Source organism: Canis lupus, chromosome 4, assembly GCF_011100685.1.
Source record: "Canis lupus familiaris isolate Mischka breed German Shepherd chromosome 4, alternate assembly UU_Cfam_GSD_1.0, whole genome shotgun sequence".
Taxonomy (NCBI): domain Eukaryota; kingdom Metazoa; phylum Chordata; class Mammalia; order Carnivora; family Canidae; genus Canis; species Canis lupus.
In genome coordinates this window covers 73,251,270-73,277,619 of record NC_049225.1, presented here as the reverse complement: position 1 = coordinate 73,277,619, position 26,350 = coordinate 73,251,270, and the positions used below count along the sequence as shown (strand labels likewise).

The 26,350-nt window shown below is 38.8% G+C and overlaps 1 protein-coding gene across 1 annotated transcript in view; it reads left to right on the top strand.

The window, feature by feature from the left end:
• The window catches only part of SKP2 (S-phase kinase associated protein 2), a 33,576-nt gene extending 19,030 nt beyond the window's left edge, over positions 1-14,546 (top strand). Inside the window, exons 7-10 of the mRNA XM_038535323.1 lie at positions 1,040-1,170; positions 7,717-7,768; positions 7,941-8,048; positions 12,650-14,546. Of these exons, the coding sequence (XP_038391251.1) occupies positions 1,040-1,170; positions 7,717-7,768; positions 7,941-8,048; positions 12,650-12,863 (505 nt within the window). The 3' untranslated portion in view covers positions 12,864-14,546. The remainder of the gene's footprint in view (positions 1-1,039; positions 1,171-7,716; positions 7,769-7,940; positions 8,049-12,649) is intronic.
• The last annotated feature ends 11,804 nt before the right edge of the window (positions 14,547-26,350 follow it).

Here is a 26,350-nt window from a genome sequence, read left to right as displayed (position 1 = left end):
ACAGTATATTTGAAATTAATCTGTTCATACCTGACTATACAGGTATAGTCTGTAGACCTAACTTATACAAATATCCTAAGTTTGAGTGACTCCATTAAATACATCTTTATATCATGTAATGATGTCCGTATATAAGTACAGGCTACAGTTACAGATGTTAAGTGAGAGGAGGATGTGGCTCACAGAATACTGTGTGTGTGTGTGTGTGTGTGCGCCCTTTTTAATATCCCTGATCTTTCTGCTATAGTGTTGTATCTGCGTCTCTTTAATGACTTGCTGAAAGTAGGTTGTCTTTGGATAAGAATGTGATCCATGAGGTAACATGTATAACCCTACGTTTTATTCAGCAATGTCAGGAATGAGGTGTGGGGCTTAATGGTTAGATATTTGAATTCTTCATTTGCTCAGTCAACAGAAGCCATATAAGTGGCCTTTTGCAATGTCAACGTCTCTTTATTGGGAATCCTTGGTATAACCCATCAAATTTTTTTCAAGATTTTATTTATTTATTCATAAGAGAGAGGCAGAAACATAGGCACAGGGAGAAGCAGGACCCCAGGATCACAACCTGAGCCAAAGGCAGATGCTCAACCACTGAGCCACTCAGTGCCCCCAACCCATCAAATTTTTAAAGCGTCTTGAATGACTCTTCAGTCTCTGTGGTTGTTTGCCGACAACCTGGGTGGCTCAGAAAGAAAACAGAGGCTAGAACTGCCCCATTGAGTCTTGTAATGAGGTTTGAGCCATCAGGAGGAGAGGAGAGTGTTCCCTCCATTTCCAGAAGGGGGCATCACTCACTAAGACTTTGGCTCAGATCCCCTGGCAACTCTCTGGGGCAAACCAGGGCAGGGGAGTGTGTCAGGAGGAGAGAAGGCAGCTTAGGTGAGCAAAGGTAGCTGCTGAGAGAAGCAGGGGTTCTCTGCATGAGATGGTAAGGAACCTGTGGCTTTGTGTTTTCCCTGCAGCTTGAGACAGTGCTGCTAGGATTCATCCCTGTGTCATGGTTTCATACTTTCCTTCTTTCTCCTCTGGCCTGCAGATTGGATGAGCTGAACCTCTCCTGGTGTTATGATTTCACTGAAAAGCACGTGCAGGTGGCTGTGGCGCATGTGTCAGAGACCATCACCCAGCTGAATCTCAGCGGCTATCGAAAGAATCTCCAGAGATCAGGTGAGCCTGTCCAGGCACTGGGCCCTCCACGGCAACCACGGGAATTGTAGGTCTGATTTATTGAAGAGCCTGCCCTGCATCACTCGTCTCATTTAATCCAGTGCACGTGTTCTTAGCCCCATTGTTCAGATGAGGTAGCAGCGGATTGGAAAGGTTAGGTAAAGGTAGACAGCTGGTGAGGTAGCATCAAGACCTGAGTCCAGAATCTGGAGGTGGAAACCTTTATACTTTATTATTATTATTTTTTTATTTATTTATGATAGTCACACACACAGAGAGAGAGAGAGAGAGGCAGAGACATAGGCAGAGGGAGAAGCAGGCTCCATGCACCGGGAGCCCGACGTGGGATTTGATCCCCAGTCTTCAGGATTGCGCCCTGGGCCAAAGGCAGGCGCTAAACTGCTGCGCCACCCAGGGATCCCTATACTTTAAATCTATCTATCTATCTGTCTGTCTATCTATCTATCTATTTAGATTTTATTTATTCATGAGAAACAGAGAGAGAGAGAGGGCGGGGGATGTGGGTACGGGACAGAGACACAGGCAGAGGGAGTAGCAGGTTCCATACAGGGAACCCAATGTGGGACTCGATCCTGGACCCCGGGATCATGCCCTGGGCTGAAGGTGGCGCTAAACCACTGAGCCACCCGGGCTGCCCTAAACCACCTACCTATCTATCTATCTATTTATCTATTTATTTATTCCAATTTATTTTTAAAGAGAACTTCTTTTAATCAGCTAAATTGTTAGAGATAAAATAGTTGAATGCAGTGTTTGATCAGGGTTGAGCAGTAGTTCTCAATCAGAGGCAGTTTTCCTGCCAGGGGACATTGGCAGGGAGGTGGAGGGGTTCTGCAGACATTTTTGGCTGCCACGGCCGCGGGGGTGCTACTGGCATCTAGTGGGCAGAAGCCAGGAATGCTGGTAAGCAATGCCCCGGACAGCAGAATAACACAAAACGATAATCTGATCCAAAATGTCAGTAGTGCCAAGGTTGAAAACCCTGTTACAAACTCTGCTTATAAGTTCGTATCTACAGCTCTTTTCTTGTTGAGTCTACGAGGACAGTGAGGTAATTTGGTTGAACACGGGGTTTGAAGCTAGGGGTCATGTGTGACAGTTAAGAGCCTCAGTGTTCAGTTACGCTTTTTTAAATTGTCTTATTGGCAGAATCGTGATTGGCAGAGGTCAGTGTTTGCCAATGGCTTGGTTTGGTTTGGTTTTGTAACGGCTTCCCCTTGCGATCTCAGGCTATGGGCTCCCCAGAGCCTCATTAAGCTAGCAGCACGCCTCAGCTGTATCTTCGGGCCTTGGTGTTGACTCATAAGAGTATTTTGTTTTTATAGTTTTTATTATACTTTAAAAGATTTGAGCCAAACATTTTCAGAGTGTGTCTTCTTAGAATTTAAGTAGTATTTGGAAACTGCCTCTCTAGGACGAGATGTGTTTATCAGGCTACGGAGAAGAGGAGCTGGGTTCTTCGGAGCGGCCAGCGTGTTCAGTCCTTTGCCTGGGCTTGAGCCTGGATGCCTGCATCTTCTCAGAGGGGAATATTTTCTTTAGACATCTGTGAAAGGAACAGTGCATCTCTCTTCCTGCTCTACCATACATGCAATATTTATATTTTTTCCCTTTGAACACTATTTTAAATCTGATTGTGGTATTCTGTAGTCATTCTCACAAATACATAATTATGGGAAAGCACCAAGAAAATCAAATCAGTAATCTCAGTAAGGTCCTGCTGGTCTTTTTCCTGCATAAAAGTGCTTTTAAAGGGACGCCTGGGTGGCTCAGTGGTGGGCATCTGCCTTCGGCCCAGGGTGTGATCCTGGGGTCCTGGGATCAAGTCCCGCATCAAGCTCCCCTCAGGGAGCCTGCTTCTCCCTCTGCCTGTATCTCTGCCTCTGTATGTCTCATGAATAAATAAATAAAAACTTTATTTTAAAAAAAGTGCTTTTAAAAGTGGGCCATAGTGCATGAAATACTTTGTAATATGCTGCTTTTCCGCCCCCCCAGATAATCCCATAGCTACATCACATCATTTTCAGTGGCTGTGGGATATTCCATCATACAGAGGTGGAATAATTTATATTGATTTAATAATAATTTCTTCACTTGGTCTCCTTTTAGTGGACTTTTAGAGTCTTTACACAGTTTTTTTCCTTTTATAAACAACCCTGTCATGGAAAGAGACAAATGGAGTGCATTTCTAAGGGTGGATTCTTAAAAGTGGAATTGCTGAGTCAAGGATGAGGCTCTTCTGAAGCTCTGGGTCGTTCTTGCCAAATTGCCTTCCAAGGATTTTAAACTCCCACCAGCAAGCAGCCTTTCACATGGAGTCCCACCACCACCACCACCAGTTCTCCCCTGTTCATCCCCAAGCCAAGAAAAGGCAGTGCCTCATTTACATTTCCTTTCCATATCTGTATTTCCTGTTTCTTTATTGAGAGTTTTTCTGAATGCAGCAAGGTTCTGGGTGCAAGGTTGAGAAACTCTGCTGTAGGCAGGCTGCTGTTAATTTGTCCAAGTTTGGCTTAAAACCCTTCTCTTTGTTCCTCCAGAAAGGAATAGAGAGTCTTTTTACCAAGTTCTGGCAAGAATAATAGGTAATAAAATCCTGCTTGCTAGACACATTTGGGCCAAGGACAAAGGTCTGGAGTTTAAGTTGAAGTGTGTGTTTTCATAGTATTACGGTGGGAATCAGAGATTTTTTTTAAATGTCTTTAACAGTGGCACCCACTATTTCACTATTCCAAAGGTGATATGAATGTCATTTTAGCTCTAGAACAGGCATCTAGATTGGTGCCGGTCCTCCCGGGTTCAAGTTCCTGCTGTGCTGTTTGCTGGGTATTCCTGAGCAAGTTGCTAAACTTCACTGTTCCTCAGTTTCCTCATCAGTAAAACAGAGATAGTAGAGGAAGGCATCTCTTAGAGTCTAAGGAAGAAATGGGTTAATCCCATGGAGCTCGTTAACCCTGATGAGGGTGCAGTGGTTGTGGGCTGTTACTTTGCCACCACCATGGGGCAGTTGGGAAGCACTGCCCCTGAGTGTTGGAGCACCCAGCTCCTGGTCTTGGATTTGACCTTGACTTCTCTAGAAGAAACTGCCTCTCTCCAAAAATGACAGGTTAGATTTGGGGCTTTGTCAGATGCCTGCTGGCTCAGGTGGCTCTCCAGCGCGTGGAAACGAAGGGGGCGGTGGGTAGAGGGAATCTTAGCAGTGATGACCATTTCCTGACCCTTCCCACTGAGGGATGCCAGGGAAACTAACCAGTCCTACCTGCCAGGGTTTTATTCTTTCCTACATGGCATCGAAACGAGATAGTATCCAGTTTGGGATTTTGTTGAGGGCCGGTTGGCTGGCTAGGTGATAGGTCACTCAAAATTCTGTGCACGCCTTCATTTTTTTAGCCACTCATTAAACAAATGTTTATTGAGCACCTATCATGCACAGAGCCCTGTTCCCGACTTGGGAACTGTGGCCTTGAACAGAGCTGCTGAAGTCACCCCTGCATGGCTTACATTCTGGTGGGAAGGCCAGACAGTCAACAAATAGCTAAAAGTGAGGAGAGGAGGTGAAATGCGGGGACGGGAAAGGGAACAGAGTGACCAGACGGAGAACGGGCCAGAGGGGGCTGTTTTCAGATGCAAGGGCCAGAGGGCCTGTCCCGGGAAGTGGCACTTGAGCTCAGGCCTGATTGAGTGAAGGTGTGAGGTATATAGATAAGTGAGGAAAGAACATTCTGGAACTGGAACCAGCCAGTGCAGAGGCTTTGATATGGGAGCCAGAGTGAGAGGGAGCGAGGACAGTGATGGGAGGTAAGCTAGCCCGGGGTTCTCTAAGCCAAGACAGAAGCTTTGTTCAGATTTTTTTGAGTGAGATGGGAAGCCACTGTAGCATTTTGAGCAGGAAATGACATGATTTAAGTCACCTTTAAAAGTTGTCTTCCAGGGCAGCCTGGGTGGCTCAGTGGTTTAGTGCCGCCTTCAGCCCAGGGTGTGATCCTGAAGACCCGGGATCCAGTCCCGTGTTGGGCTCCCTGCATGGAGCCTGCTTCTCCCTCTGCCTGTGTCTCTGCCCCTCCCTCTTTCTGTGTCTCTCATGAATAAATAAATAAGATATTTAAAAAAATAAAATAAAAGTCATCTTCTAGTGCTGTGTTGAGAAAAGGCTGTAAAAAGACTTGGGTGGTGACATTGGGCATGGTAAGAAGTGATCAGACATTAAAAAGCCAACAGACTGGATGTGGGATGTGAGAGAACAGTTGGGTACGACTCCCAGGCTTCGGCCTCAGCTACTGGATCTGTGACATGAGCACTTTCTCGGAGCCAGGGAAGGCTTTAGGGAAGGACCAGATTTAGAGGACAAATGAAGTACTTGCTTTTAGGCTGAATTTTGGATGTCTGTCCCACATCCCAGTGGGTGTGTTGAGGAGACAGTTTAAAATGCAAGTCTAGGGGTGCCTGGGTGGTTCAGCGGCTGAGCATCTGCCTTCGGCCCAGGGCGTAATCCTGGGGTCTTGGGATCGAGTCCTGTGTTGGGCTCCCCACAGGGAGCCTGCTTCTCCCTCTGCCTACGTCTCTGCCTCTCTCTGTATCTCTCATGAATAAATAAATAAAATCTTTTAAAATAAAATAAAATGCAAGTCTAGGATTCAGGGGAGGGGATGGGGCTGAAGACAGAGCTGTGGAAAGGAAAAACCCCAACCGTGAATGAAGCTTGTTTATTTTTAAAAACAAATAACATTTATTGATTCATTTTCTTTTTTCTTTTCTTTTCTTTTCTTTTCTTTTCTTTTCTTTTCTTTTCTTTTCTTTTCTTTTTTTTCTTTCTTTTCTTTTCTTTTCTTTTCTTTTCTTTTCTTTTCTTTTCTTTTCTTTTCTTTTCTCTTTCCTTTTCCTTTTCCTTTTCCTTTTCCTTTTCTTTCGAGAGGGGGCTCAAGTGGAAGGGGTACAGCAGAAAGACAGAGAAGAATCCTAAGCAGGCTCCAGACCTAGAACAGAACCTGGTGCTGGAGGCGAGGAGGGCAGGCAGGCAGGTTTGAACTCAAAATACTGACATCATGACCTGAGCCAAAATCAAGAGCTAGATGCTGAGCCAGCTGAGCCACTCAAGTGCCCCTGTTGATTCATTTTCTGATGGCAAAGTAGCACATGGGACTGTCTTCCAAATTCTGGAGTTACCTGTAATCCCACCACCCTTGGGTGGATTTCCTTCCAGCCTTCCCCGCTGACCACCACCCCATGAACCTTTTTCTCTCTGTGAATTTGTGTGCAAATATGAGTTTTTGAGTGTGTTTTTACTAAATTGAGATTATAGTGATTGTGTGTATTTTGTTTTGTTTTTCACTACACAATGTATCTTATTTTTTCATGTTGTGAAATGTTAATTTAAAAGCTCTTGAGTGACCACTGTTGGCATTGTGTTCCACAGAATGGATGGAGGTTAACGAATTAAAATAATTGGGGGAAGGGCTATTATAACTATTGCTAAAATGAATATCTTCATGCACACCTAGTTGTTTCTCTAAAAGTGGAATTACTGAGCCAAAGAGTCAAGTGTATAATCTCAGAACACACAAAAAAAATCCGTTCCCCCTAAAAAAAAAAATCAGTTTGCTCTCCTGAAAGTCTGCTTAAAATTAAATATTCACTCGTAGTATATGTGGGACCTGCTTTATTATATTTAATCAAATCTGGGTATTATGATAGAATTTTTTTTTCATTTGATGGCTGAAAAGCAGTAATTTAATTTTACTTTATCTTTCTTGCTCCATTTTTCTCTGTTTGGCCAAGTATTGTTTCACATTCTTTGCTCATTTTCTGTTTTTCTTTACTTTTCATATACGACCATTAACTCTCTGCTTAATGTATGTTGGAAACATTCCCAGTTTTCTGATACTTAAATTTTGTTTGTGTTTTGTTTTGCTTTAACACGGTAGATTTAATGTTTTTATGTAGTAAATTATTAGTGTTTTCCTTTATGTTTTCTTGTGTTTAGAAAATCCTTAGTTATCCCAAGATCCAATGAATAATCACCCATATTTTTGCAGTTAGGACTTTTTAATATGTGTGGAATTTATTTGGATATATTATTTGAGTTGGAGAAATAGGTTTTTTTCTGCTCATAGTAGCACTGTTATTTTTTAAAAATAATCCATGATTTCCCCCCCATATTGATTTTAAGTGCTACCTTTATAATACTTTGCTTATTTATAGATGGTGGTATTTGGTTTTGCATTTTGCTAATGTGAATGGGTTTCTTTTTTTCTTTTTTCCCCAGCTAGGTATTGCAGATACATAGATATACATGGTTATTAACCTACCTTATTACGTAGTTCTCTTACTATTTCCAGTTGTTTCTCTGGGATTTTCTGGGTTCAAAATCTTATATGCCAAGATGATGATTTTGTGTCTTCTTTCCAATAGTGTGACTTCAGTCGCCTTCATTTTTCAAGCTTCGAGCACAAAGTTAAATGATAGTGTTGATGGCAGATATCCTTATCTTGTTCCTCATTTTAATAATGACCATCTTTTTTCCTGTAGATGTCTCTACCTTAGTTGGAAGATGTCCCAATCTTGTGCATCTAGACTTAAGGTATTTTTTTGTTTATTTATTTTAAAACAAAAATTGAAAAATCATGACTGCTCACTGAAGGAGGAAAGGATCTTAGCATGTTGAATGGAAGGAACCAGGCAGTTGGTTATTTTTGTTTTCTCCATCTGAACTGATGGATGGGTTTTGAATCTTCCCTTCTGCTCTGTTACAGCGATAGTGTCATGCTGAAGAATGACTGCTTTCCGGAATTTTACCAGCTTAACTACCTCCAACATCTGTCACTCAGTCGGTGCTATGATATAATACCTGAAACTTTACTGTAAGTATTTCATTTTCTAAAAGTAGGAAAAGATGGGGAACAAAAGAGATGTTACTTGGTGTTAATAGTTGTTACTATTAATAGCAGATGTTTAAAACTTGAACAACAATATTCGATATTTGTAGTGTACCACAAATAGGCTAGGGAAGTCCAGCAAGGCAGAAAAACCAAAGCAAAATTTTGTGCTTAAAATATCTTGGAAAGTTGACTAGGATAGTTTACTATAAACATGTGTTATTTAGCTAGAAGCAGGTTTAAATATTAGAATATAGTATTCTGGTATCTGGAAGTCTTGCAAAAAGAGAAGACCATTTTTAACCTCCAGGGAGCTCCGAGTATAACTGGGAAGCAGACCCAGTGGGGGCATTCCTCCCCCCACCCCCACATTTTTCAAATCAACTCCAGCTGATTCTGAAAGGCTCCCTCTGGGCATAGAGGAAAGTTTTACTAGTGATGTCTGTCCTGGACGGTGGTCAAAGAATTGGAAGAATGGCATCGTGTCAACAGTAAATGTCATGAGTCCAGTGCTATCTTGGAATAGGAGGAGAATTGAAGTCTAAAAGAATGAAGTGACTTAACCTGAAGCTATAAAGTAAGTTAATGGCTGAGCTAGGTCTGCATTCTAGGTTTTCTGGACTGATGAAGATAGTCTATAGCTAATCCAGCAGTTCTTAAGGGGGTTAATCTTGTACCTGCTCAGCAACTTGCACAAAAGTCAAGGGAGTGCAAAGAAAAAAAAGAGTCTAGTCTGTCTCTCTTTGAGAAAGTGCTGTTGTGAAGTCTTTCTAGGAATAACACTATTTATTTTTTTAAAGTTTCTTTTATCCCCAAAGGGCTGGAAAATCCATCCTCATGTAGGATGTAGATGCATAACAATTTTATTAAAAACCACTGGAAGTCAGTATCTTGCATTTGGTCAGGTGCCCTTCTTTCTTATATTTTTCCAGTCCGGATGCCCTGACTGAGGCTGCTGCCCTCATGTAGCTCACTATCCAGACAAAGGTAGTTTGGCTACTGGTTCGTACCAAAGGAGGGTGGTGAATTTGGACAAAGAATTTATGTAATCCTCGAATGATTGGTGTGGATCTTCTAAGTTAGTTTCAATTAATAGATCAGATACTTCAGCTCTACAGGGTTAACTGGTAGTATTAGATAATCCGATAATTATGTTTTTAATAAATCACTTTAATCAATCTTGGGCTTAGGGTCTCAGCTGGTATCTTATTTGAAAAAGCACTGTCTAAAAGGGATGGCAGTGTGTACTTCCACGGCTCTTAGATGGTAGGGTGTAAATTCGTATACATGGAGCCTTTATTAACGTCTTGTGGCCTCTGGTATCCAGAACTCCTGAGAGCCTCTGGCATCCACCTAGAGAGACATCTCTGTCCTCCGTCCCCCCTGTCTTTGCCATTTGGGCTTCAGCTGCGTTGCCCATGCAGCTCCTGGGGATGACAGCGATCAGTCTTCTTTAGTTGCTTGTCACAAGAGACTATGCACATGTCTCACGTTTGTTCTTTCTCTCCAGGGAAAGAAGCTAAGCAGGTAATCCCCAAATGCCTTTTCTTAGGCAGAGGCTAGGGGAAAGTGGTGAGCTCTCACAGTTTGATATTTTTATCCAGTAGGATAGTAACACTTGCCTAGTCCTGCCTGCAGGCAGTGTGAATTGATGGTTAAGAGCACGGACTTAGGTTTGAACCTTCACTGCCTTGTGACTTATCCAAACCTTGTCTTGAAATAAGAACCAGGCATCAGGAGTTTAGTTGCAAAAAAGAATGAGAACAGAGAGGAAAAAAAGATGCTCTCTTTATACTTTAAGGTAAAAGAGTATGCTTCTTCAGGCATTATGTAAACAATATACTGGTGAACTTTATGAATCCATTAGGATGACTTTGCCTGTACCTTATCCTTAGAAGTTTATAAAGTGTTATTTTCTCTACTTTCATTCTGGCACCTGATGTACTCAAAATTCATAGTAAGAATTCTAGGATTGTCAATAGTAATTTTGAGAAAGCCACTTAGGCTGAAGAATTTTTATTTATTATCTCAGAAGTGGGAGAATAAAATTTGAGTGCCTTTTTTTCTATAATGATCTTGGGAAGCTGTAGGTTTTTCTTCCTCAGGATATGCCCGCATTGTATGTATTCCCTTCAGCCTTAATTGATCTTATTTCTTGTGTCCAAATTTTCTTCTGATTATTCCGTATTTCTCATTCAAGTAAGAAAGCCACACTGGAGATTGTAAACTGACCTGGGATTAGGAGAGACTAAAGAAAAAGTCTGTGGTAGGAGAATTTGGAGTCAGGCATTTACTTGATTTTATAAGGAAAACAGGATTATGTAGTTGAGGGGTAAGGTGTGAACCTGTGAAATCTTCTCTTTTCTAAGGGGGAACAAAGATACACAAGACATTACCAGAGTCCTCGTATGCTTCTTAAATTGGAAATAATGGCTCTTCAACTGTTCATTTCTATTTCCTGTCCTTTGGTTGCTTTTCAGTCTAAAGAGATGCTTATCACATGGGTTCCGCTGTGTTATAGATGACGCATGTACTAAGGGGTTTGATATCAGTGTTTTTAATGTTTTAGTCCCCTTAAAATTTTAGAAGACCATCCTATGCTATGCAGCTCACTCCTTTGTCACCTAGGACACCATTTCCTTACTCCCAGCCAGGCTCCTTCCCAGGCCGTTGGCAAGAACGTTTCCTCTCCTGCCGTCTGCTGTACCTCCTTCCCTTCCGCCCACCTACAGTTTCTGCTTCTAATACTGTCCACTGTAGGATGACTTATAATTGGGCTAATTCAGATATCCCAGCACCCAAATTCTTACTACAAAGTTCTCAAATACTCAGATTTCACATAAGAGGATTTAAGCAGAATTGCTGTCAGGTGATGGTGAGTATAAACATCTATGTGCCGTGACCTTCTCTGCCTTCCCGTGTCTATATTCCAGAGGTTACTTTACTTTAAGAAGAAAAGTACTTTGTTCTTCCTGATTTTCTTTTTTGTCTGTTGTAACCTCCAGATCTTGTTGCTGTCCTTTTATGAACACCAAGCATATTTGTTTTACTTAGGTAGTACTTTTATTTTCTAAATTACCCTCCATCTTTATTCAGCTAACATTTATTAGCCTCTGTGGTGTTTAATACACTTGTTGAATGTAGAATAAATCCATTTAGAGGGTAATGGGGTGACTGGGAGAGCAGACTGAAAACATGGAAAGTCCTAAGGCCAGCTGAACGGTTTGAGTTCCGTAAACAAGAGGACAGCATCAAAGGCTTGGGTGGGTGGAGGGGGTGGGGGGTGACATAATCTTCCTAGGCTTTAGGAAGATGCCTTGAACATAGGTACATAGAATAGGCTGGAAGGAAGAAAAGATTGGAGGCCAGGTTACAGTTACTATGAGGAAAGTTTGGTTTTTTTAGTAATTAATCGGCAATATGAAAATATAAAGGATGCTTCTAACTCTAGGTCATTGATGTGTTCATTGATCTGTAGTGGGATTTTGTTGATATTCCAAACTAAATATTCCCTTTCCTAAGACTTTGTACTGTGTGTCCCAACCTGGAGCAAATACAGATCAGAGAGATGAATTCCTAAGCACATAGATCTGAGCTAAGAAGAAAGAATCATTACCTAAAAGTATTTGCTTTGGGGAAACAGGCTCTCTTTTTTGTGGACCAGAATTTCTCTGTTGACAGAGTTGTATTTCACTTAATGGGAAATAGCTAAGAAGAGGATTGGCATATATGTGACCAAAAAAATAAAAAATATGTAAAGAAGTCAGATGGCTTTTGCCTCTCGTAGAAAAGGTGTGACTAATCAATCCTTTTCTCCATCTGTGCCCAACTACTCCCATCTGCACCCACCTACGCAGCCCTGTCCTAAATACCATAGCAAAGTCGCTGTTAGATGTTATCACAGGTAATGGACCTACTAAGAAGTTACTTTAACTTCTCTTGCTCCTCTTTTGAAAGAGCCTGGTTCAAATAAAGGTCAAGTCCATATTTTGGAATTACATGTAACCTGTGGTGATTCTTTGCCATCACTGGCTCCCAGCTTCTCATGACACTTGAACTCCTTTCAGTTTTAGATCAAGAATAGAAAAAGGATGGGCAGCCCGGGTGGCTCAGCGGTTTAGCGCCGTCTTTGGCCCAGGGCGGATCCTGGAGTCCCGGGATTGAGTCCCACGTCGGGCTCCCTGCATGGAGCCTGTTTCTCCCTCTGTCTGTGTCTCTGCCTCTCCCTCTCCCTATGTCTCTCGTGAATAAATAAATATTAAAAAAAAAAAAAAAAAAGAGAGAGAATAGAAAAAGGAAGCAACTATGGTTGGATTTTAAAGAAATCTCAGCATTTTTAGATTGTGAGAAAACATTTAACAAAATGCGCCTGCGTGGGTCCTGGGGCCATGTTGTCCGAGCACAGAAAGGTCTGTGCTTTCTGGTTTGATTCATCTATTCTATTTTCTCAAATCATTGATTGCAAATTATGTTTTCAGTTTGCATTTTGTAGAATATAAAACAAATGGTAAAAATTGGGTCATGTAACTCTGGTGGATCAGTTACCATAGATACTGCTATTCTGAGAAGTCTCTCTTCCTTTCCAGTGAACTTGGAGAAATCCCCACACTAAAAACACTACAAGTTTTTGGAATCGTGCCAGATGGTACCCTTCAACTGTTAAAAGAAGCCCTTCCTCATCTGCAGATTAATGGTTCCCATTTCACCACCATCGCCAGGCCGACCACCGGCAACAAAAAGAACCAGGAGATATGGGGCATCCGATGCCGGCTGACACTGCAAAAGCCCAGTTGTCTATGAAGTATTTATCACAAGATGGTGTCTCCTCTTTTCTTTGGAACAGGGAAAATAGGCAGGAAGCCTGCTTGCTGGAGCACTCAGCTGTTTTTATTCTTGGTTTTCCCTTTGCCTTCATTCTGCAAGTATGTTAGACAGCCGTTTGAGAGAGAAGACTATGAAGTTTTGCTTTTTCTAAATAACCAGAAAAGCTTCGGTCACTGCTTTTGTACACTTAGGAGCCTAAGTTTAAGGCCTTTGGGAATTTTAGGAGAGCCTGTAATTTCAGGATGCCTTAAGCAGCAAGATTTGAGCCACCTCTTTCAAGTGCCCTTCTTATTAAATCTATTTAGAATCAAGCGTAAGAATCACCACCAGCAAATCGTTCTCACAATCTATATGGTGACTTCTATTTAATTTTTCAGTATTGCTTTATGAGACATAGACTGCTAGAAGTGTTTGTGTTGTGAACGGAACAAAAGGAGAATCATAGGATAGTAGCATTTGTGGCAACCTCTTCTGGAGATAGAAAAATACGCATTTCAGCTTTGCCTGTAGATATGAAATTAGGTTCATGGAAACAAATAGCTCTGGGCAATTCACACTAAATGACAAATGACTGACCAATCAGAGGTGAAGAATTGGTAGAGAATTTGAAAGCTCAAGAGGCAGTTTTCTATGACAGGTCAATCTGAAGTATCTTCTCATGCACATCAGTGAAGTTTCCATAATGTCATGTGCTCGCAGAATTCCGAATTAGCTGAGGAAATATAATTGTGGTCTTCTAACTTTGTGATCAAATGACGTTAACATGGGTTCTTTCGCTTTTAAAATGGCTCGCTTTGTTTCAGACAGATGCTAGTAGCTGGTCAGTCTTTATTCTTGAAATGTTGGATGGAATGCCAAACTGAAGTTCCCTGCCATTTTTCCTTTATTGTCCAAGTTCTTGAAGTTATTTTTATATTACTCTGGAATCAAGTATTTTCAATTGCCTTTTTAAAAAAAATGTCCCCCACAATAATTGAAAGTCATTATTTTCTAAAGTTACCGGACATGGAGTTGCCCAAGAAGAACTACATGTTCATTCACTCAGAAATACACATTAGAAGTAGGTGTGAGTTCCATGCAGTTTCTAAGCAGTGAGACAACTTGAAATGACATCAAGGTTAAGACTCAGGTGTGGAATCTTTTGATAACAACAGTGCTTTTATTTTTTTTTTTTAATAATGTCTAGAAGAAAAAGGATTAAATTCTACTTTAAAACAAAACACTAATTTTTTAATTTAAATTGATCTTCCCATATGTTCAAAATGAACAAAAAAGCTAAAACCTGTTATTTCTATTAATTGTTTTTAAATCAGATTCTTCAAATGTCAGAAACAACGATTTGAAGTGCCCTTATCTGCCCAGACCTAAGGAGGAACATTTTAAAGTGGTCTTATGCAGGAAATAATTATGTTTTGATTTTGTACTGATTAAAAAGTGCTACATATACTACATGAAATTATTGTTTACAGATTAGTGACAAGGGCTGATGATAGTACCCAATTGGGCTGTGATTTCCAGATGCCCTCAAATGTACAGTACTTCCAAACTCAAGTCCAGCCATAAGCTATTTTGCTAACATGTCAGAGTGATCTGTATTTTTGTATGTGATTTCTACTTTTATACACCTGTTTTAAAATAAAACAATTTTTATAAAAATGAGTACTTCCGCTGAGTTGTATTCTTTTGTTCTTTCCCTCTCTCTCTCTCTTTTTTTTTTTTTTTCCCTAAGTACTGTGGTTAAAATTAGCATTTCGTCTGGGGTGTCTTTGGTCCCAGCCCTCTGGTTATGGCTACAAAAGGACCCCAACAATGGTCCCCTTTGTTCCATCCACATCATATGCTTTTTGTCAAATTAAAATGATAGTGTGAATGCTTTCTGAGAAGGTACTAAGTACAGGTTTATTCTTTAAAGTGCTTCTAAAATAGTAACATTTATAAAACATTTGAAATTCAAGTGATTAATATACTAAAGTACTAATAAAAGGCAGCTAGTAGGACTTTTTAAATATAGACGGGACCAGCTCATACTATATATCTTACTCTCATTAATCTGTCCCCTATTTCCATAGGTTCAGCAGCAAAAAGCCCTAGACTGAAGGTAATATTGCCATGGTAGTGAGATCAAGTCCTAGGATGGGCTCCATGTTCAGTGTGGAGTCTGCTTGTGACTCTTTCTCCCTCCTCTCTGCCCTTCCCTGCTGCATTTTCTCTCTCTCTAATAAATAAATCTTTTTTAAAAAGAGGAATAGAATTAGTTCCGACCCATGCCTTACTGAGTATTCCTATAAAATATTCAAATTAAAATATTCTTTCCTAATTTTCTCTTTAGTTCCTCTTTATTTTGTCAGTAATTTTCTTAAAAATGTATCTTCAGGTCCATGACACTTAAAAACAAATACTCATGTTTTCCTTAACGTAGAAAACTTAATAAGCCTTCTTGTTGACTTATGCCCTGATCCCCTCATGCTTATTTTTAATGTTAAAGTCGAGAATATACTGCATTGGAAAGAAACCATTTCTCCTTGTAGCTCAGCAGTTCATCTGTATATTACTGTTATCCCTTCCCGCCCACCAATTTAATTTTTTTCATTATATCATTTATATGTCATATTATCCCTGGGATCTTTTTTACGCATTGTCTTGGTAGGTACTATCCCTAAGTATAATGATGCACATATTATTGGTACATTGGCAAAACTGAATGAATTTTTTAGTGATTTAAATCCTCAATTACCTCTTTTTTTTTAAAGTACTTTTTTTTAAATTTTTATTTATTTATGATAGTCACACACAGAGAGAGAGAGAGAGGCAGAGACATAGGCAGAGGGAGAAGCAGGCTCCATGCACCGGGAGCCCGATGTGGGATTCGATCCCGGGTCTCCAGGATCGCGCCCTGGGCCAAAGGCAGGCGCTAAACTGCTGCGCCACCCAGGGATCCCTTAAAGTCCTTTCTTAAATTGAAGTGCAGTTGACATAAGTTTCGAGTGTACAGTGGAGTGATTCCACAAGTGCTCACTGTGGTAAGTGTAGTCACCACCTCTCACCATACAACATTACAATATTATTGACTATATTCCTTATAACTGTACTTTTCATCTCTATGATTTATTTTATGACTTGAAGTTTATACCTCTTAATCCCCTTCACCTATTTCATCCACCCCCCTATCCCTCTGCCCCTGGAGCAACCACCAGTTTGTTCTCTATTATTTGTAAGTTTGCTTCTGTTTTTTTTTTTTTTTCTTTTTTTAGATTACACATATAAGTGAAATCCTATGGAATTTGTCTTTCCCTATCTGACTTTCACTTGGTGTAATACCCTTTAGGTCTGTCCAGGTTGTCACCAATGGCAAGATTTCATTTATTTTATTTTTTAAAGATTTATTCATGAGAGACACACAGTGAAGCAGAGACATAGATGGAGAAGCAGGCTCCCTGCAGGGACCCTGATGTGGGACTCGATCCTGGAACCGTGGGATCACGACCTGAGGCGAAGCAGAAACTCCACCAATGAGCCACCTAGGCATCCCTAAGATTTCATTTTTATAGGTAAATGATATTGCATTGTCTACCACACCTTTGCCCATCCATCAATTGATAGACACTTCGGTTGCTTCCATGTTTTGGTTATTGTAAATAGTGCTGCAATAAGGTAAGGGTGCATATATCTTTGAATTCGTGTTTTTGTTTTCTCCAGTAAATATTCAGAAGTGGATTTGCTGCATCACATGGTAGTTGTATTTTTAATTTTTTGAGGAGCCTTCACATTCTTTTCCATATTGGCTGCCTCAACTGACATTCCCATCAACAATTTACAAGGGTTCCCTTTTCTTCCTTTTGTTCACATCCTCACCAAAATGTGAGGATTAATTTTGTGATTTTAATTTGCAGTTCCCTGATGACAAGTGATGTTGAGCATCTTTTCGTGTGTCTGTTGAGCATCTGTATGTCTTCTTTGGAAAAATGTCTGTTCAGGTCCTCTGCCCATTTTAATCAGATTATTTTTGGTGTTGAGTTGTGTGAGCTCTTTATATAGTTTGGATATTAACCCTTTATTGGATAGGTCATTTGCAAGTATCTCCTATTCATTAGTTTTTGTTTTTGTTTTTTATGGTTTCCTTTGCTGTACGAAAGTTTATTTTGATGTAGTTCCATTTGTTTATTTTTGCCCCTGGCCATCCAGAACCTCATGAGTTTTTTGAAGCACTCTACTTGCCTCCTGACACAATGTCCCTAATTCAGTCTCTTGATCAGGGATCCATAATGACCTTTAAGGCTTATTACACACAGTCTCGATGGAAAGGATTGTCAGTGCCGTGCAAGAGAACCCTGAAAGAACATCATGAAAGTCTAAGAGAATTTTACCATCGAAGATGGCTTTGTTAGAGAAAAAGCCATGAAAGCTATCCAGCACTAAACAAGTTCTTGCTGGAGAAAACCATGTCCAGATGTTACGCATAACTTCACAGGATGTACAACAGAGCCAATCAAGGATGAAAGAGATTGTGAAAAAAAAAAAGGAAAAAATAAAAAAATAAAGAGATTGTGGACATGGCAAAAAAAAATGGTGGGGGATGTAGGCTTTCAAGATACAGTTTTAGGAGAAATCCATGAACTTAATAGACACCACACCAGAGGAATTAACTGAAGATGACTTGTGGAGATGAGCGCTTCTGAACCAATGCATGATGAAGACATAGAAGAAGCAGTTCCAGAAAACAAATTGACATTAGACAGGCAGAAGGGTTCTGATTCTTTAAGATTGCTTTTGATCTCTTTAACTACATGGACCTTTCTATGATATGAGCATTGAAAAAAGAAAGCAGAGGGTGGAAGAAAACTGGCACTATATAGAAACACTTTAAGAAAAATGAAAAAACGAAAAGGACAGAAATTATGTTTTTCACTGAAGTTACACTAGAGCGCCTACCTGTCCTGTCTCCCCTCCACCTTCTCCACCTTCTATTTTGCTGCCCCAGCGTCTCTCTGCAAGACCAGGCCCTCCTCTTCCTACTCAGCATGAAGACGATGAGGATGAAGACCTTTATGATGATCCATTTAACGAATAAAAATAATCCAGCACAGTTAATAAACTTATCTGTGGTGTATGAGTGTCTCCGTGTGAAAATCTAACTGTATGGCAAAAACTGATAAGTTTGTGTGTCTTCATCGTCATCACCTAAGTATTTGTAAGGTAGGATGTCATGTGCAAAACCTGTGGAAATAGTAGATAGCCTGTCCTTACGTAGGCATAAGGTGAGTGCTATTTAATATAAAATTGACATTATTGCTATTTTATAACTTTTTGAAGAATTACCGTGCAGTATGCCTCTTACTTAAAATTGGAGAAACTATCAGCCTATTATCAAGGTACGTGGTTTTTTTTAAAAAAAAGTCCGTGTTTCCAATACTGTGTTATGAATATGACTGTAATACTCTATGCCCTATGTATTTTGCAATGCCCTTCATTCACTGGTGTACAGGCTAGGGCACTGTGACACCATCATATTATTTATGCTAGGCTGCTAGTAGATAGGTTAGTATTTACTAGTATTTATTGCTAGTAAATAAAGCAATGATATTGCTGCTGCTTTGTAATCAACGCATGGATCATTATACCTATAAATAAATATGAATGTGTTTTTTATATTATCTTTTCACTTTTGGTGTTTAGTGTTAGTATATGTAACCTTTATGGTGTTTTGTATAAGACAGTATTGATGTTAGTAATGACAAATGATTAGTCTTGTAAACAGATAACATAAATTTGTGGTACTGATAAATATAGTAATACTGTAAATGTATGTATTTTCCTTATGATTTCCTTAATATTTTCTTTTCTGTGACTTACTTATTATGGGGATACAATATATAATACATATACAAAATATGTGTCAATCAGCTGTTTATGGGCTTTCAGTCAATAGTAGGCTATTAGGAGTTAAGTTTTGGAGGAGTCAGAAGTTGTGCTGGCAGGGGGGTCGGTGCCCCTAAGCCCCTCATTGTTCAAGGGTCAACTATAATTGACCATATAAATATGGTTTTTTTTAAAAAAAAAAAAAGCATGGGTTTATTTCTGGGCCCTTATCCTATTCCATTGATCTTGTGTCTGTTTTTGTGCCAGTACCATATTGCTTTGGTTACTATAGCTTTAGAATATAGCCTGAAATACAAGAGTGATACCTCCAGCTTTGTTCTTCTTTGTCTAAGATTGTGTTCAGGTCTTTTGTGGTTCTGTACAAATTTTAGGATTATGTATTCTAATTCCATGGAAAATGCCACTGGTGTTTTGATAGGGATTGCATTGAATCTATAGGTTGCTTTGAGAAGTATGTACTTTTTAACAACATTAAGTCTTCTAATCCTACAGCACAGAATATCATCTATTTGTGTCATCTTTAATTTCTTTCATCAGCGCCTTATAGTTTTCATAGTGTTTCTTTTACTTCTATTTCTAGGTATTTTATTCTTTTTGATACAACCATAAGTGGGATTTTTTTCTTAATTTTTCTTTTACATTATTTATTATTAGTGTATAGAAAAAGATTTGGGATGCCTGGATGGCTCAGTAGTGAGCATCTGCCTTCAGCTCAGGATGTGATCCCGGTATTCTGGGATCGAGTCCCACATCAGGCTCCCCTCGAGGAGCCCGCTTCTCCTTCTGCCTATGTCTTTGCCTCTCTATGTCTTTCATGAATAAATAAGTAAAAATCTTGAAAGAAGACGCACACAACAGACTTCTGTATATTGTGTATTATCCAACTTTTCTGAAATCACTTATTCTGATAGTTTTTTGGTGGAATATTAGGGTTTTCTATATATAGTGTCATGTAATCTTCAAATAGTGACTATATTACTTCTTCCTTTTCAGTATGGGTGATTTTATTTTATTTTATTTTCTCATTTGATTCTAGAATTTTGAATACTACATTGAGTAAAAGTGGTGAGAGTGGGCATAATTATCTTAGAAGAAAAGCTTTGTGTTTTGATTATGGTGTTAGTTGTGGGTTTGTCATGTTTGGCTTTTATTCTGTTGAGGATTCTTCTATATAAACTTTTTTGAAGGGTTTTGTCATAAATGGATATTGAACTTTGTCATTTATTAATCTTACGATTTTTATCTTTTGTTAATGTAATATCATGTTGGTTGATTTGTGGGTATTGAAACACCTTTGCATTTCTGGAATAAACCCACATCATAGTATATGACCTTTTTAATATATTGATGAATTCAGTTTGCTAATATTTTGTTGAGAGTTTTTGCATCTATGTTTGTCAGGGATATCAGCCTGTATGTAATTTTTGTTTGTTCAATAGTGTCTTTGTCTAGTTTTGTTATCAGGTTAGTGTTTTGGCCTTGTAGAATGAGTTTGGAAGTAAGTGTTCCCTCCACTTCAATGTCTTAAATAGTCTGAAAGGGATAGGTGTTTACTTTAAAAAAAATATTTGCTAAAATTTACCTGTAAAGCCATCTGGTCCTAGTCTTCCCATTTGTTGGGAGTTTTTAAATTACTAATTCAATTTCTTTACTAGTAATTGGTCTATTAACGTTTTCTCTTTCTTCCTGATTCAGTCTTGGAGGATTATATGCTTCTACAAATTTATCAGTTTTTCAAGGTTGTCCACTTTAATTATTGGTGTATAATAATTGGTGTATAATAATTCGTAGTAGTCTCTTATTTGTGGTGTCTGTTGTAACTTCTCCTTGAATTCTGATTCTGATTTTATTTGGGCCCTCTCTTTTTCTTGAGTCTGGCTAAAAGTGTATAAATATTATCAGTTCAAAGAACCAGTTCTCTGGTTTGCTTTATTATTTTTTTCTTTTCTCCTAATTTTTTTTTCATTTTTTTAAGTCTTTATTTCATTTATTTCTACTCTGGTCTTTATTGTTGCCTTCCTTCTAGTAACTTTGGGTTTTGTTTTTTCTTTTTCTAGCTCCTTTACTTATAAAGTTAGATTGAGATTCTTGTCTCTTGAGGTAGGCCTATATCACTACAAACTTTCCTTAGAAGTGCTTTTGCTGTATCTTACAGATTTTGGAGTATTATTTCCAATTTCATTTATCTTTAGGTATTTTCTGATTTCTTCATTGATTGATTGATTGACCCATTGATTTCTTCATTGACCCATTGGTTTTTGTTTAGCCTCCATGTACTTGTATTTTTTCCAGTTTTTTTTTTTCCCTGTAATTAATACCTATGTTCATACTGTTGTGGTCACAGAAGATGCTGGCTAGGATTTCACTCTTCTTAAACTTATTGAAACTTGTTTTATAGCCTAACGTGATCTGTTCTGGAAAATGTTCCATGTGCACTTGAAAAGAATATGTATTGTTTGTCCTATTTTGAGATGAACTGTTCTGTATATGTCTCTCAAGTCATCTTATATAATGTGCCATTTAAAGCAGTTTCCTTATTGATGATCTGTGGGGATGATATATCCATTGATGTAAGTGCAGTGTTCAAGTCCCTACTATTAGTGTATTACTGTCAATTTCTCCTTTTGTGTCTGTTAATATTTGCTTTATATATTTACATGCTCCTGTATTAGATGCATAAATATTTGTGTTATATTGTCTTGTTAGGCTGATCCCTATATCATTATGTAAGGCCCTGGTCTCTTGTTTTTGTTTTTAAAGATTTTATTTATTTATTCATGACAGAGAGAGAGAAAGAGAGAGGCAGAGACACAGGCAGAGGGAGAAGCAGGCTCCATGCAGGGAGTCTGACGTGGGACTCGATCCCGGGTCTCTAGGATCAGGCCCTGGGCTGAAGGCAGCACTAAACCACTGAGACACCCGGGCCGCCCTGTTTTTGTTTTAAAGTCTGTTTTGTCTGATAGAAGTATTGCTACCCCAGCTTTATTTTCATTTCCATTTATATGGAATAACTTTCTATTCCTTCATTTTTAGTTTGTGCATCTTTTGGTCTGAAGAAAGTATCTTGTAGGCAGCATACAAGTTAAATTACATTTCAAGTAATTATTGATAGGTATGTGATTATTGCCATTTTGTTCATTGTTTTCTGGTTAATTTTGTAATTCTTTCTTTGGTTGTTGTCTTCACTTGTGTTTTGAGAACTTTTTTTAGTGCTATGTTTTGACCCTTTTCTCTTTACTTATGGTATATCTGTTAGAGATTTTTGGTTTGTGGTTACCATGAGATTTATATATAACAACCTATGTACACAGCAGTCTATTCTAAGTTGGTGGTTGCTTATATTTGAAAGCATTCTAAAAATACATTTTTACTCCCCCCATCTTTTGTCTTTGACATTCATACTTTACATATCCCTATTACTGTAGATGTAGTTAATTTACTCCTACTAGCTTTATAAGTGGTTGCTCCACTACCTTTACTATATGTTTGCTTTTACCTATGAGATTTTTTTTCTTTCATAATTTTCTTCTAGTTATGGTCTTTTCTTTTCCACTTAAGTTCCTTTAATATATCTTGTAAGGCTGGCTTAGTGGATTGCTTTAACTTTTGTCTGAAAATTTTTCTCTATCCAATTCTGAATGATAATCTTGCCAGATAGTGTCACTGGTTGTAGGTTTCTTCTTCCTTTCAGCACATAATGTATCTTACCCACTCCCCTCTGGCCTGCAAAGTTTCTGCTGAAAAGTCAGCTAATAATCTTTTGGGGGTACATAACTAGTGGTTTTTTCCTTTTTTTAAGATTCTCTTTTTATCTTTAGTTTTAGTTTAGTTTTTTTTTTTTTAAGATTTTATTTATTTATTCACGAGACACACACACACAGAGAGAGGCAGAGACACAGGCAGAGGGAGAAGCAGGCTCCATGCAGGGAGCCTGTTGTGGGACTCAATCCCAGGACTCCAGGATCACGCCCTGGGCCGAAGGCAGGTGCTAAAGCACTGAGCCACCCAGGGATCCCGAGTTTTGTTTTTTTAACGTTTTTATTATTATGTCTTGGTGTAGACCTCCTTGGGTTTATCTTGTTTGGGGCTCTCTGTGCAGCCTGAACCTGGATGTGTTTCCTTCCTCAGGTTTGTAAGTTTTCAGTTATTATTTCTTCATATAAATTATCTGTCCCCTCTCCCTCTCTTTTCCTCTGGGAGCCCTATAACTTGAATGTTAGTATACTTGATGTTGTCTAAAGGGTCCTTTAAATCATTCTTATTAAAATTTTTTTCTTTTTGTTCAGCTTGGGTGATTTCCACTACCATGTCTTCCAGATGCTGGTACTACTTCTGCATAATCTAATCTGCTATTGATTCCCTCTAGTGTATTTTTTGTTATTCTTCAGCTTTTTTTTTTTTTTTTTTTTTTTTTTTTTTACATTTTCTATATATTTCTTGAAGTTTCGTGTTCATCCATTTTTCTTCCGAGTTTGTAAATATCTTTATGACTATTACATTGAACTCTTTATCACTAGATTGCTTACCTCTGTTTCATTTAGTTCTTTTTCTGAGGTTTTGTCTTTTCTTAATTTGAAATACAGTCATCTCATTTTGCCTGTGTTTCTATTAAGTAGATCAGCTAGGTCTCCTAGTCTTGAAGGAGTGGTCTTATGTAGCAGGTGTCCTGTGGAGCTCAGAAGAGCAACCTACCCATATCACCAGAACCAGATACTGCCGGGTTGTCACATGTGGGGTGTGTGTGCTTTCCTATTGTGACTAGGGCACAGTTGCTGTGTACATGCTCCTGGGTAAAGCAGACCTCCAGCTCAGCTGGCTGTAGCACCCAGCTGCAGTTGCTATGGATGCACTGATAGGCTGGGCTGCTCCCCCAGGGAAGGAGCCACTTTGGGGAGAGAAGAGCATTGGATCAGACCAAACCCACCCACTGGGTGTACTGGCATGGGAGCAGATTTGGAGGGGCCCCTGCTAGGGCAGGCTGGTTGGATGGATCAGGTCTGCAGGAGATCACTAAAGCAGGACAAGGCAAGCAGTGCTAGCTACATAGACCCAGAAATGGTGTCTACCACTGCTAGACCAGCTAGGTCTTTGTTAAAGATTAATTGACTGTATAATTGTGTTTATTTCTAGGTTTTCTGTTCTGTTCCATTGATCTATGTGTGTTTTTGTGCCAGTACTATATACTGTTTTGATTATTACAGCTTTGTAATGTAACTTAAAGTCTGGAATTGTGATAGCTCCAGTTTTGTTTCTCCTTTTCAAGATAGCTTTGGCTATTTCAGGTCTTTTCTGGTCCCATACAAATTTTAGGACAGTTTGTCTATTCTATGAAAAATGATGTTGGGGGATCCCTGGGTGGCGCAGCGGTTTAGCGCCCGCCTTTGGCCGAGGGCGCAATCCTGGAGACCCGGGATCGATTCCCACGTCGGCCTCCCGGTGCATGGAGTCTGCTTCTCCCTCTGCCTGTGTCTCTGCCTCTCTCTATCATAAATAAATAAAAATTAAAAAAAAAGAAAAAAAATGATGTTGGTATTTTGATAGGGATTGCATTAAATCTGTAGACTGCTTTGTATAGTATAGACATTTTACCAATATTTGTTCTTCCAACCCATGAGCATGGAGAATGTCGTTTCATTTCTTTGTGTCATCTTTCTTTGATCAGTGTTTTATAGTTTTCAAAGTACAGGTCTTTTACCTTTGTTAAGTTTATTCCTAGGTACTTTACTATTTTTGGTGCAGCTGTAAATGGAATTATTTTCTCTTTCTACACATGCAATTATTTGTGTATAGAAATGCAACAGATTCTGTACATTGATTTTATATCCTGTGACTTTACTGAATTCATTTATTAGTTCTAGTCATTTTTTGGTGGAGTCTTTAGGGTTTTCTATATATAGTATAATGCCATCTGCAAATAGTTTTACTTCTTCTGTGTCGATTTGGATGGCTTCTATTTCTTTATCTTGCCTGATGGCTGTGGCTAGGATTTCCAGTACTATGTTGAATAAAGGTGGTGAGGGTGAACATCCTCATCTTTTACTGACCTTAAGGGAAAGGCTCTCAGTTTTTCCCCACCAAGTGTGATGTTTGCTGTGGGTTTTTCATCTATGGACTTTATTGAGGTAGGTTTCCTCTAAACCTACTTTCTTCAGAGTTATCATGAATGGACCTTATACTTTGTCAGATGCTTTTTCTGCATCTATTAAAATGAGCATATGCTTTTTATCCTCTTATTGATATGATCTATCATGTTGATTGATTGGTGAATATTGAGCCACCCTTGGGTATAAATCCCACTTGATCATGGTGGTTTTTTTAATGTATTGTCAGTTTACCATTATTTTGTGGAGGACTTTTGCATCTATGTTCATCAGATATTGGCCTATAGTTCTCTGTTTTGTGCTATCTTTATCTAGTTTTGGTATTGGTGTTATAGGAAGAACTTAGAATTTTTCCTTCCTGTTTTTTGGATTGAGAAGAATTGTGGAACTCATTTCTGAAACCATCTGGCCCTGGACTTTTGTTTGTTGGGAGTTTTTGATTCCTGATTCAACTTTGTTGCTGATTATTGGTCTGTTCAAATTTTTTCTTTTTGCTTCAGTTTTGGTAGGTTATATATTTCTAGAAATCTATCCATTTCTTCTAGGTTGTCCAATGTGTTGGCCTCTAATTTTTCATAATATTCTATTTCTATTGGTTTGTATTGATGGTTATTTCTCCTCCCTCATTTGTAATTTCTTTAGGAGTCTGCCTAGAGATTTACCAATTTTGCTAATCTTTTCAAAGAAGTAGCTCCTTGTTTCATTGATTTTTTTTTTTTTTTTTTTTAGTTTCTATGTCATTTCTGCTGATTTTTATTATTTCCTTCCATCTGCTGGTTTTGGGTTTTTTCTTTTTCTAGATCTTTTAAGTGTAAAGTTAGGTTGTCCGAGCTTTTTCTTGATTCCTGAAGTAGGCCTGTATTGCTATAAACTTCCCTTATACTTGCTTTTGCTGCATTCCAAAGATTTCTTGGTTGACCCAATCACTGTTTAGTAGCATGTTATTTAACCTCCATTTTTTTTCTTGTGGCTAATTCCTAGTTTCATAGAATTGTGGTTAGATTGGATGCATGGTATGATTTTGATCTTTTTCAATCTGTTGAGACTTGTTTTGTGGCCTAATATGTGATCTATTCTGAAGAATGTTCCATGTGCACCAAGTGAATCTTTGATACAAAATTTGTGTTAACTGGTTCTAATGATTTTATACATATTTTGATATTTAAAATCGAAATGAATGGAAATTCTTTATATTTAAAGGCTAGTAAAACATTTAATATGATTTGATTTACTGGGGCTATGAATATAAATACATGTGGAGCATCAAAAATAGTAGGTCAAACTTATCTGCAGTCTGCACTTACAAGTACTTTTACCCTTTGCTTATATAGTAAGTCCTAGTTCTAGGTGAAATATAAGCAGTAAATGAAGTCAACAGGGCACAGCATTGGAAAAGACCTAAAACATAGTATTTCGGGAAAATCTGGTTTTCCAATAATGATGCTGTTAACAGTTAAGGAAACAAATGTAGTTAAAAAAAAAAGA